This window comes from Oncorhynchus kisutch, linkage group LG26 (genome assembly GCF_002021735.2).
Source record: "Oncorhynchus kisutch isolate 150728-3 linkage group LG26, Okis_V2, whole genome shotgun sequence".
Taxonomy (NCBI): domain Eukaryota; kingdom Metazoa; phylum Chordata; class Actinopteri; order Salmoniformes; family Salmonidae; genus Oncorhynchus; species Oncorhynchus kisutch.
This window is the reverse complement of record NC_034199.2, coordinates 19006529-19017861: the sequence shown is the minus strand read 5'-3', so window position 1 is coordinate 19017861 and position 11333 is coordinate 19006529. Positions and strand designations below refer to the sequence as shown.

General features: G+C 43.4%; 1 protein-coding gene across 4 annotated transcripts; it reads right to left on the bottom strand.

The window, feature by feature from the left end:
- Positions 1–125: 125 nt before the first annotated feature.
- Positions 126–11165, bottom strand: slc35a5 (solute carrier family 35 member A5). 4 transcript variants are annotated; one of them, XR_004205688.1, is made up of 11 exons: positions 11062–11165; positions 9720–9894; positions 9539–9637; positions 9279–9412; positions 9129–9196; positions 7945–8133; positions 7540–7746; positions 7245–7372; positions 6589–6857; positions 2223–2975; positions 126–1637 (listed from the first exon to the last, which is right to left on the bottom strand). XR_004205688.1 is itself a non-coding variant. In XM_031806286.1 (11 exons), exons 3-11 carry the CDS (start codon positions 9856–9858, stop codon positions 1569–1571), a joined length of 1302 nt encoding a protein of 433 aa, XP_031662146.1. In that variant the 5' UTR covers positions 9859–9894; positions 10325–10353; positions 11062–11104; the 3' UTR covers positions 126–1568. The 4 variants fall into 4 exon arrangements, 2 of the variants coding, with proteins under 2 accessions (XP_031662146.1, XP_020316825.1); XR_004205689.1 differs by having other exon boundaries at positions 2223–2915; XM_031806286.1 differs by lacking the exon at positions 2223–2975 and adding an exon at positions 10325–10353 and having other exon boundaries at positions 11062–11104.
- Between the last annotated feature and the right edge of the window lie 168 nt (positions 11166–11333).

Here is an 11333-nt window from a genome sequence, read left to right as displayed (position 1 = left end):
CAGTCATTTGTATAAATGTCTAGTCAGAGGTTCTTTAAGCACAGTAACCATTTATTATACTACACCACCCCCTGTTGGTTCAATTCGAACATTACAGCACAGACCAACAGAACGGAAAAAAATAGTCAGTGAACTAGACAAATTTTTTTATTTTTGGCAGTAGTTTTTAATGTTCATTTGATAATCTGTTGACTGTTTGAGAAATTGTAATTATGCACTGTGTCATGAATAGTAATATAAAGAACCAGGTGTAAATTGCCTTATGCATACAGCATAACATAACTTCACAAGAAGCTTTTTTGAATACATGATAGAAGTGTAAATTATATGGCACAATAAGCATGGACACCGTTGAACACATGTAAACCACTAGAGAAGCCAATTATTTTTCAGTGAGTAATGTGAAACGTAATCTTACATGTTTTACCGTCAGATTGGGTTTTCTGAACGTAACACGGACTGAGACCAGAAGAAATCACATGGTCCGTGTGCTAGTACTGTATGGTCTTTGTGAGTACTTAATAACGTTAAGACAAACTGAGTAGTTGGCCATTAGAAAAACTCATTTAGCTCCCAAACATCCAACAGCCTTGAGTAGATTTCTTAATAGCCACATAATGCAAACAAATGTATAATAAAAACAAAGACATAATAAGATCATACTGGCAGATATCAACTTCTCAACATCTGTAACCCTTGCCACTGTGTCAATAACAGCAATAGCATTACTTTAAATACAACAACATATACAACATTGTATATTTAGCATTTCTTCCATTACAATATTATTTGTATATCATATTTCATACACAAACAAGCACATTTCTGAATAGATGCGGTAAAGAGGTCAATGGAACGCAGACCTTGGGGGAAAGAAGGATGCCGGATTGGCGCACATTCAACAAGTCTGATCTAACAAAGTCAATATTTGTGAACAATGCCCACAATGTGGCTACTAAAATTGGATTTTGATATATTTGCCAGTTTTCGCAGAATAACATTTAAAAGTTGTTTATTTTCAGGCTTAGAAGAAGTGACTGCTAAATGCTAACTCCTGTTCGTATAAGCTGGTAGCATAGCTAGCATATAGAAATCGGTCATGGTAGTCAAAGTTGTTTTTAACTGCAATGCAGTTGATCGGTGTTGACATGAACATGTATTGGGATTGACATCCATACACGCATTATAATCAACATACCGTAGTGTGGAATACACATATAAACAATAGCCTAAATGTAGGATCATTTTGCTGGGGGGCAATGAAGAGACTCAGGATCTTTTCCCCCATGCATTTCCATGTTTGTGTCGAGTTCCATTGACCTCTTTACCGCATCTATGATGTACAATAAATTATGACAATCACAGTAGGCCAACAAAACCACAGGCCAAGCCGCTCTGATGTCATAATACATAGCATGTCCATTCTGATGTCACAGGCTGATGATGTCACAGGCCAGGTTATAGCAAAGTCATAATTCAGGACTGACAGTTTGTCCATTGTGATGTCACAGAGTCAGGCATACTGATGACATCACAGGGTTGAGCCATTGTGAAGTCATAATGGGAGGCTAGACAGACTCCTCCTCTGATTCACTGTCTGTGTTTGGCTTGGTCAGCCTCTCCAGCTCCTCCCCATCCTACACAAACACAAAGGAAGCATGGTGGAGATTAGAGAGGAATAACACCAGAAAGAGGAACGTCTGAAAGCAGTGGGTGGATGTGGTGTGTTAGCATTTACCTGCTGGGTGCCGATGAACAAAGGCGATTAAAAACCATGTAGAATCTAGGGAAGGGCATTTGATATTATTTCACTATTCAAATAATATCAGGATATTTTGGGGAATATCCAGATAATTGACTCTCTTAATCAATTAGAATGACGCAAATGCAGAGGTAAAACAACAGAAGGCTGTTTTTCTCCGTAGTTTTGGGTTCAAAGCAACAGTAAAAGAGACGATAGAACTGATTGTCTTACAAAAAGGTTCTGGTGAGTGTTTTGCATTGATCTGTGTCAGGTCTTCTGGAAACTCTTATGGGGCTCGCCAGTAATTGCTATTTGAAGTGGCGAAAAGTGGCAACGCACAGTTATAAAAACAATATTAAAAAATGTATTTTAAAATGTCATGGTATATCCTTGTAGGTAAACAAGGATAATCTAATTTAATTTATAACAATGTCAAAATAGGGCTACAATAAATAAATAAATGTAAATAAACACTCACTCAAGTAATCGAATGCTAACGTATGTTCAGATATCCTGATAGTCGATTAACTGTGCCAATCCTTAATAGAATCGACAGGAAATTAACGGTCAGGGGAGGTGTTCTGCTGTCAGAGGCGGTGTTCTGCGGTCAAAGGCGGTGTTCTGCGGTCAGAGGCGGTGTTCTGCGGTCAGAGGCGGTGTTCTGCGGTCAGAGGCGGTGTTCTGCGGTCAGAGGAGGTGTTCTGCGGTCAGAGGAGGTGTTCTGCGGTCAGAGGAGGTGTTCTGCGGTCAGAGGTGGTGTTCTGCGGTCAGAGGCGGTGTTCTGCGGTCAGAGGAGGTGTTCTGCGGTCAGAGGCGATGTTCTGCGGTCAGAGGCGGTGTTCTGCGGTCAGAGGCGGTGTTCTGCGGTCAGAGGAGGTGTTCTGCGGTCAGAGGAGGTGTTCTGCGGTCAGAGGAGGTGTTCTGCGGTCAGAGGCGGTGTTCTGCGGTCAGAGGCGGTCAGAGGCGGTGTTCTGCGGTCAGAGGAGGTGTTCTGCGGTCAGAGGAGGTGTTCTGCGGTCAGAGGCGGTGTTCTGCGGTCAGAGGCGGTGTTCTGCGGTCAGAGGAGGTGTTCTGCGGTCAGAGGAGGTGTTCTGCGGTCAGAGGCGGTGTTCTGCGGTCAGAGGAGGTGTTCTGCGGTCAGAGGCGGTGTTCTGCGGTCAGAGGTGGTGTTCTGCGGTCAGAGGAGGTGTTCTGCGGTCAGAGGCAGTGTTCTGCGGTCAGAGGCAGTGTTCTGCGGGTCAGAGGCGGTGTTCTACGGTCAGAGGCAGTGTTCTGCGGTCAGAGACGGTGTTCTACTGCCAGAGGCGGTGTTCTGCGGTCAGAGGCGATAGGACGGCCACACACTGTTTTTAAGTACCCTAACCGTCCGTTGCTCTGGTGTGCTTCCCCTCTTATGGGGGATTCTCACAACACAGTCTATGTAATGTCACTATCTTTTCACATTTCTGACTGCGTTTACCTAATAGCTATTTCCACACTAAGGATTTGAGGAAGGTTTGCTGATCCTAGATTTATGTCTACAGGCAACTTCCACACAGAGCCTCTATAGACCGACACCCTCCTAATTATCATCATACTCTAACCAACCTAATTGAATACATCTATGTACCTACTGTAATGCAGTTACCCAGGGCTAAGGCTGTGGTGGGAATCTAAACTCTGTTCATTACACAGAATCACATTGGTTCCCCCACAGTCTAAATCATTATTACATACAAATGAGAATCATGGTTGCCCTCAGTGTGCATGCGTGTTTGCCTGTGTCACACTGTATATGGGTGAGAGTGGGTTGTGTCTGTCTGTCTGTCTGTACACACACTACCGGTCAAAAGTTGTAGAACACCTACCCATTCATGTGTTTTTCTTTATTTTTACTATTTTCTACATTGTAGAACAATAGTGAAGACATCAAAACTATGAATTAACCCATATGGAATCCATGTAGTAAGCAAAAAAGCGTTAAAGAAATAAAAATATATTTGAGATTCTTCAAAGTAGCCACCTTTGCCTTGATGACAGCTTTGTACACTATTGGCATTCTCTCAAACAGCTTCATGAGGTAGTCACCTGAAATGCATTTCAAATAACAGGTGTGCCTTGTTAAAAGTTCATTTGTGGAATTTCTTTCCTTCTTAATGCATTTGAGTCAATCAGTTGTGTTGTGACAAGGTAGAGGGGGTATACAGAAGACAGCCCTATTTGGTAAAATATCAAGTCCATATTATGGCAAGAACAACTCAAATAATGAAAGAGAAACAACAGTCCATCATTATTTTTAGACATGAAGGTCAGTCATTACAGAACATTTCAAGAACTTTGAAAGTTTCTTCAAGTGCAGTCCTAAAAACCATCAAGCTATGTTGATACTGGAAAGGAAAGGAAGACCCAGAGTTACCTCTGCTGCAGAGGGAGGATAAGTTCATTAGAGTTACCAGCCTCAGAAATTGCAGCCCAAATAAATGTTTCACAGAGCTCAAGTATCAGACACATCTCAACATTAACTGTTCAGAGGAGACCGTGTGAATCAGGCCTTCATGGTCGAATTGCTGCAAGGACACCACTACTAAAAGGACACCAATAAGAAGAAGAGACTTGCCTGGACCAAGAAACGCAAGCAATAAACAGACTGGTGGAAATTTGTCCAAAAGCCATGTCTTTGTGAGACTCGGTATGGGTGAACGGATGATCTCCGCATGTGTATTTCCCACCATAAAGCATGGAGGAGGTGGTGTGATGGTATGGGGGTGCTTTGCTGGTGACACTGTGTGATTTATTTAAGAATAAAGGCACACTTAACCAGCATGGCTACCACAGCATTCTGCAGCGATACGCCATCCCATCTGATTTGCGCTTCGTGGGACTATCATTTGTTTTTCAACAGGACAATGACCAAACACACCTCCAGGCTGTGTAAGGGCTATTTTACCAATAAGGAGAGTGATGGAGTGCTGCATCAGATGACCTGGCCTCCACAATCCCCCGACTTCAACCAAATTGAGATGGTTTGGGATGAGTCAGACTGCAGAGTGAAGGAAAAACAGCCAACAAGTGCTCAGCAAATGTGGGAACTCCAAGACTGTTGAAAAAGCATTCCAGGGAGGTGAAGCTGGTTGAGAGAATGCCAAGAGTGTGCAAAGATGTCATAAAGGCAAAGGGTGCCTATTTGAAGAATCTCAAATATAAAATATATTTTGATTTATTTAACCCTTTGTTTACTACATGATCCATACAGTGGGGCAAAAAAGTATTTAGTCAGCCACCAATTGTGCAAGTTCTCCCACTTAAAAAGATGAGAGAGGCCTGTAATTTTCATCATAGGTACACTTCAACTATGACAGACAAAATGAGAAAAAAATTCCAGAAAATCACATTGTAGGGTTTTTAATGAATTTATTTGCAAATTATGGTGGAAAATAAGTATTTGGTCAATAACAAAAGTTTATCTCAATACTTTGTTTTATACCCTTTGTTGGCAATGACAGAGGTCAAACGTTTTCTGTAAGTCTTCAAGGTTTTCACACACTGTTGCTGGTATTTTGGCCCATTCCTCCATGCAGATCTCCTCTAGAGCAGTGATGTTTTGGGGCTGTTGCTGGGCAACACGGACTTTCAACTCCCTCCAACTTTTTCTATGGGGTTGAGATCTGGAAACTGGCTAGGCCACTCCAGGACCTTGAAATGCTTCTTACGAAGCCACTCCTTCGTTGCCCGGGCGGTGTGTTTGGGATCATTGTCATGCTGAAAGACCCAGCCAAGTTTCATTTTCAATGCCCTTACTGATGGAAGGAGGTTTTCACTCAAAATCTCACGATACATGGCCCCATTCATTCATCCAAATGCTCTCTAGCAAACTTCAGACAGGCCTGGACATATACTGGCTTAAGCAGGGGGACACGTCTGGCACTGCAGGATTTGAGTCCCTGGTGGCGTAGTGTGTTACTGATTTTCAGGATTTCTTCTTCTCATTTTGTCTGTCATAGTTGAAGTGTACCTATGATGAAAATTACAGGCCTCTCATCTTTTTAAGTGTGAGAACTTGCACAATTGGTGGCTGACTAAATACTTTTTTGCCCCACTGTATGTGTTATTTCATAGTTTTGATTTCTTCACTATTACTATAATGTAGAAAACAGTCCAAATAAAGACAAACCCTTGAATGAGTGCATTAGGAAAGTATTCAGACCCCATGACTTTTTCCCCATTTTGATAGGTTACAGGCTTATTCTCATCAATCTACACACAAAACCCCATAATGACAAAGCAAAAACAGTTTTTTTGAAATTCCTTATGTGAATAAGTATTTAGACCCTCAAGATTGAGCTCAAGTGCATCCTGTTTCCATTGATCATCCTTGAGATGTTTCTACAACTTGATTGGAGTCCATCTGTGGTAAATTCAATTGATTGGTCATGTTTTGGAAAGGCACAAACCTGTCTATGTGGTCCCACAGTTGACAGTGCATGTCAGGGGAAAAAAAGCCATGAGGTCGAAGGAATTGTCCGTAGAGCTTTGAGACAGGATTGTGTAGAGGCACAGATCTGGGGAAGGGTACCAAAAACATGTCTGCAGCATTGATTGTCCCCAAGAACACAGTGGCCTCCATCATTCTTAAATGGAAGAAGTTTGGAACCACCAAGACTCTTCCCCTTCCTAAATTCAGCCTTGAGGCTGTAATTTCTGCCAAAGGTGCTTCAACAAAGTACTGATTATATGGTCTGAATTCTTATGTAAATACCATATCAGTGTTTTTAATACATTTGCAAATATGTCTAAAAACCTGTTTTTGCTTTGTCATTATGGGGTAGTGTGTGTAGATTGATGAAGGGAAAAAAAGGGGTCCTCACCCCTCGCGACCTCTGCAGCACCTCTCCGTTAATGACGCGCAGCTTCTCGCGCTGCAGGGCGTACTCAGGGTCTTTGGGCCGGCTGGCGTTGTAGACAAAGATGGCGAGCAGCACCACGGGCGCCTGCAGGAAGAAATCCAGCGAGGGGTGGAAGTCAAAGAGGAAGAGGGACAGGGCCGTGACCAGGACTGTAGTGATCTGGCCTGTCAGCACGTGGAACATGTTGTCTCTGAACTTCAGGATGAACGCCACCGACAGGCCCAGGGCAGCTTGGGATAAAACATTTGATATATTAATAATGTACATACTGATAATGATGGATCAATAATAATGCATTTATAATAATCAACCTCAGGATGAACGTCACTGACAGGCCCAGGGAAGCTACTGATACATTTCGTAATGTATTAATAATAATGTTTATATTGATAATAATGTATTCCTAATAAATCATTCTTAGGATGAATGCCACCGACAGACCCTAGCTGTCAGGAATAAAGGATCAATATATTAGTAATGAATAGTGAATCAATAATAATGCATATACCATATGCACAGTACATACTGTACCTATTCATGCTAATGAATGAACCAGTCCTTTACATTGTATGGGGTTAATTCAACAACAGTAGCACCAGTGTGTACGTGTGTCCTACCAGTGACCAGCACCAGTCCCAGTGAGTAGACGTTGTGACCGTAAAGGAGGCCACAACGGACGGTTAGACCCCTCGCCTCGCCCCCTAGACCCAGAGTCAGACCGTTGAACAGCATGCCAAACATGTACCTGCAACCACATACACACATTTTTAGACAGATGGGGTGTGGATGTTTGTGTGTAGTTCTGTGGTTATTGGGATGTTTGAAAGCTGTGTGAATATGTGTGTGTGTGTCATATGTCTGCATTCATGCATGTGTGTGTGTGTGTGTGCCAACATTCACATGAGTTCTTACAGTTTGCTGTTCTGGATGAAGATGCTCTCTTGGAGCTGGTCTCCCTCTTTGAGGATCTTCTCATTGTAGATGTTGGCCATGGAGGAGATAAAACACTGGAGCACCAGGAGGATGTGACCCATGCCCAGAGAGCGCAGGGTCCCCATCAGCCTCCCTCGCCACACCTCAGCCTGTCCAGGCAGCACTGAGCTCCATGAGCTGGAGTTACTGGGAGGGAGGGAGGGAGGGAGGGAGGGGAGACAGCAGGAACACTTACTTAGACTGACTTATTGACAGGGAAAGGAGACTTGTGGTGTCATGCAGGATGTGTGAAGATGTCCTAATACAGACACTGTACAGAGGAGTGCTGAATTCCACATTGACTGCCTCCCTTCCTCCTTCCCTCCCATCCATCGCTCTGACAACCTGTCGTTCCTTCGTTGCTCCTCTAGCTGTGTGTAGAGCAGGCAGCTGTTGGTGGGTAGGGAGAGGGGGCTGGGGTGGAGGCCCGGCATCGCTATGGCCCGTTGGCTGCCTCCCGACCCTGTCGTCAAGGAGACAATGGACAGGAAGAGGATGACCAGGGAGGCCCACTGCACCCAGGACAGGCGTCTCCTAGGGAGAGGAGGGGAATAGCAGCGGTCAGAGATGAGCCCTTCGACGTAGGCTGACCCTAAATGCTGATCTGAAATCAGTTTATGATTTTTCCTCAATAATGGTTAAAGCTGTTATTGTTTTTGTTAATGAAACAGAAGAGAGGTGCATCCAGTATTGTGGTAAAAAATAAAAAATGTTGTTTGAAATAACTTTTGTTGTCGTAATATCGCAAACGGTGGTGTCAGTTTCACAAAGTACAGATTCCAGCTTTAAAAAGGACCAGTGCAGTCAAAAACATGATTTTCCTGTAATACTGTGAAAATGACGATAATGCCCTTTAAGTGTAATTTTTTTAATTAACTAGTCAAGTCAGTTAAAAACAAATTCTTATTTACAATGACGGCCTACCCCGTCCAAACCTTAACCCGGACGACACTGGGCCAATTGTGCGCCGCCCTTTGGGACTCCCAATAACGGCTAGTTGTGAGCCTGGAATCGAAACAGGGTCTGTAGTGATGCCTTTAGCGCTGAGATGCAGTGCCTTAGACCGCTGCACCACTCGGGGGCGCCACTAAGATCTGTTTGAAAAGCGCCTGAAATTTCAGCCAGTTGTGGTGGGATGTAGTTTTGAACTGTCTAGTGACAACACCAGGTGGTAAATTAGTTAATAGACCAATAACAAAGAGTACCAAACCTCTCTGCCAATAACAGCTAGGTTTCCCCTCACCACTCCCAGACAGTCCTAGTTAAATTGCTCCTTGCTAAGAAGCTATTTTTGTTTCTTTTTGACCATTTTAATAGAAAACAATCACAGTAAGGTACTTAATTGTTACCCAAGAAATTATTTGATATTGAGCTAAAAACAGATGCATTGGTTAGGGTTGTGTCAGGGTAAGCTGATCCTAGATCAGTAGTTAAGGGGAAACTTTTACCTCGAGTGCCACTATCAGCTATGTAAACAAACATAAAGGTCCAGTACAGAACACTATGTCCAGAACAAAACTGTGACTTACTTCAGCACAACTCTGAACAGGATAGCTGTGGTCAGGATAACAACATTGGAGAACAACACTGCCATGGCCTGTGGGGGGAAAGGAATCAGAGACAACCGAGGCTTTAACATTAGCATTTAAAACACTGCAGTGTGTGATTATTAAACTCACAGGCTGTAGGTAGGTCATGACGTAGAAGATGATGAGGTTATCCAGAAAGTAAAGGAAGGCGGGGACGGACCACTTCATGAAACTCAGGAAGGCAGAGCCCGAGGAGCAGCCCAGCTCTCGACATGAACGGCCGTCTGGAATACATACACTTTAATCTCCCTTCTCTCAGTTACATTCTTGCTTGACAACAACAACTCTAAACATTCTGAATTATGACATTGGACAAGATGGCGCCCTCTCCCTCAGTGCCCATCTCTTACCTCTGACCATGACTCTCAGAGACATGCCAAGACAGAAGAGCAGCTTGAGCCCCTCTGCCAGCAGGTTGACAGACGCAGGGAGGAAATCATACTTGTTCTCTATAGGTCAAAGAAGAGAAAGAACAGTTACATAAGACCATCGATTCAAAATGAAGTCCATGAATGATAATGTAGTACTAACGTGTGTTGGCAGAGAACTTGAGCAGCAGGATGCGAGAGGTGCCCAGGGTGACGAAGCCCAAGCCCAGGGCCAGAGTGTACGCGGAGGAGCGGGAGCACAGCCTGGGACACAGTCTGGAGCACAGCCGGCAGCACGCCATGATGTGGGCTCACACACACGCAGGGCTCCTGGCTCACTGAAACACACACAACAAAACCACTGTGAGCTGGTATATGAATGCAGGCCAAGAGCCGACATGTAGGCAGAGCACTCAGAGGAGGGAAAATAAGAAGGGGAAAAAACAGTAAGAACAGAGAAATCAAAGACAACAACAGTAAACTAAGCCTTCAGTGTCCGCAGCACACACCCCTTGTTCTGAGAGAAACTGTTCACAGCCTAATCCACCCTACTCGAACCCTGCTAGTTTCACATCACTCTTCATACAGTTGACTACAGCAGTACAATTAGGCCCAGATAGTAGCCACATTTAACTCCTTCCACTTCCACTCTACTAACACAACATCCCAAACAGGTCTAACTATTCTGCTCCTCTCTAAAAGCCACAGGACATGACCTAGGCTATATACAGTAACTAGTTTTGTCCTTAAAGTAGCCACGGTTATCACCTCTTCGCAGAATCTTCCTGTTTGTCGAGCTGATTAGAAGCATGTGAGAGCCAGACAGGGCCAAACACAAGAGACACACACAGAGGGTTTTCTTCCAGAGTATAGTTACACAGTTCAACTGCAGTTATTATTACATTAGCTGAAATGGTTGCTAAAGTAATGTTTACCAAAAACAAACAAATGAACAAAAGGTCACATTGTGGCTATTTTAAATTATGAATAGAGGTCATGCTACATTTTCATTAAAACACCCTGTTATAGGACAAGTTGTATATGAAGACTATTGTGTGCATGGCATGTTTGCATATAGCCAAATGCAACGGCAATATGTAATGGCAATAGGCTTACTGTACTTTAGGACATGTTAAATGCAGGCAGTACTATACTGGCTAATGCAGGTGCATCATCAAACGCCTATCACAAACTAAAAGGGATAGTTAGCTAGCCTAGTCATACATACAAGTCATACATTTATCAAGCTGTATTTGGATTCACATAAACTGTCACCACAATAGAAATTAACTAGATACGTTAGTTAGTTAGCTAGCTTCCTCCAGCTGCTTGATTGCTTGGTGGTGTCTCAAGAATGTAAACAACGCACACAGCACTGCCACTGTGTCACTCCCTCGAAAATGTCCACAAAAACTAACGTTTCTCTATGAAGAGTAGGCTACGAAATCCTGCTGGTAAAATTCAACCAAAAGCAAGAGTTTGTACTTAGCTACTAGAAATCGTACATTTTCTACAGCTTTCTGTCTACACATTGTAGACAGTCAAACTGCTTCGGGTTTGCTTCCTGGTAGCCTTGGACGCGCGCAAGCGCAATGGGTATGAAACGGGGATTGGCGACGTCATGTTTTAACGTACTTAGAAGATGCGCGATTCAGAAATCACTCGCCATGTCCTGGCTGCTAAAATTTTAATAGTTCACCTATTTTTAGTTTATGTGACAAAACAAGCAAGTATAGTGTAGAGAATCATTGTATAATCCAAACCGATGTGAAATATA

Excerpts from the sequence above, each read along its gene's own strand:
- slc35a5 (XM_020461236.2), bottom strand. The coding sequence starts at position 9,858 with ATGGCGTGCTGCCGGCTGTGCTCCAGACTGTGTCCCAGGCTGTGCTCC. Across the intron at positions 7,747-7,944 it reads GAGCAACGAAGGAACGACAG|TAACTCCAGCTCATGGAGCT; the intron begins GTTGTCAGAGCG and ends CCTCCCTCCCAG. Across the intron at positions 6,858-7,244 it reads GGGACTGGTGCTGGTCACTG|CTGCCCTGGGCCTGTCGGTG; the intron begins GTAGGACACACG and ends TTTTATCCCAAG.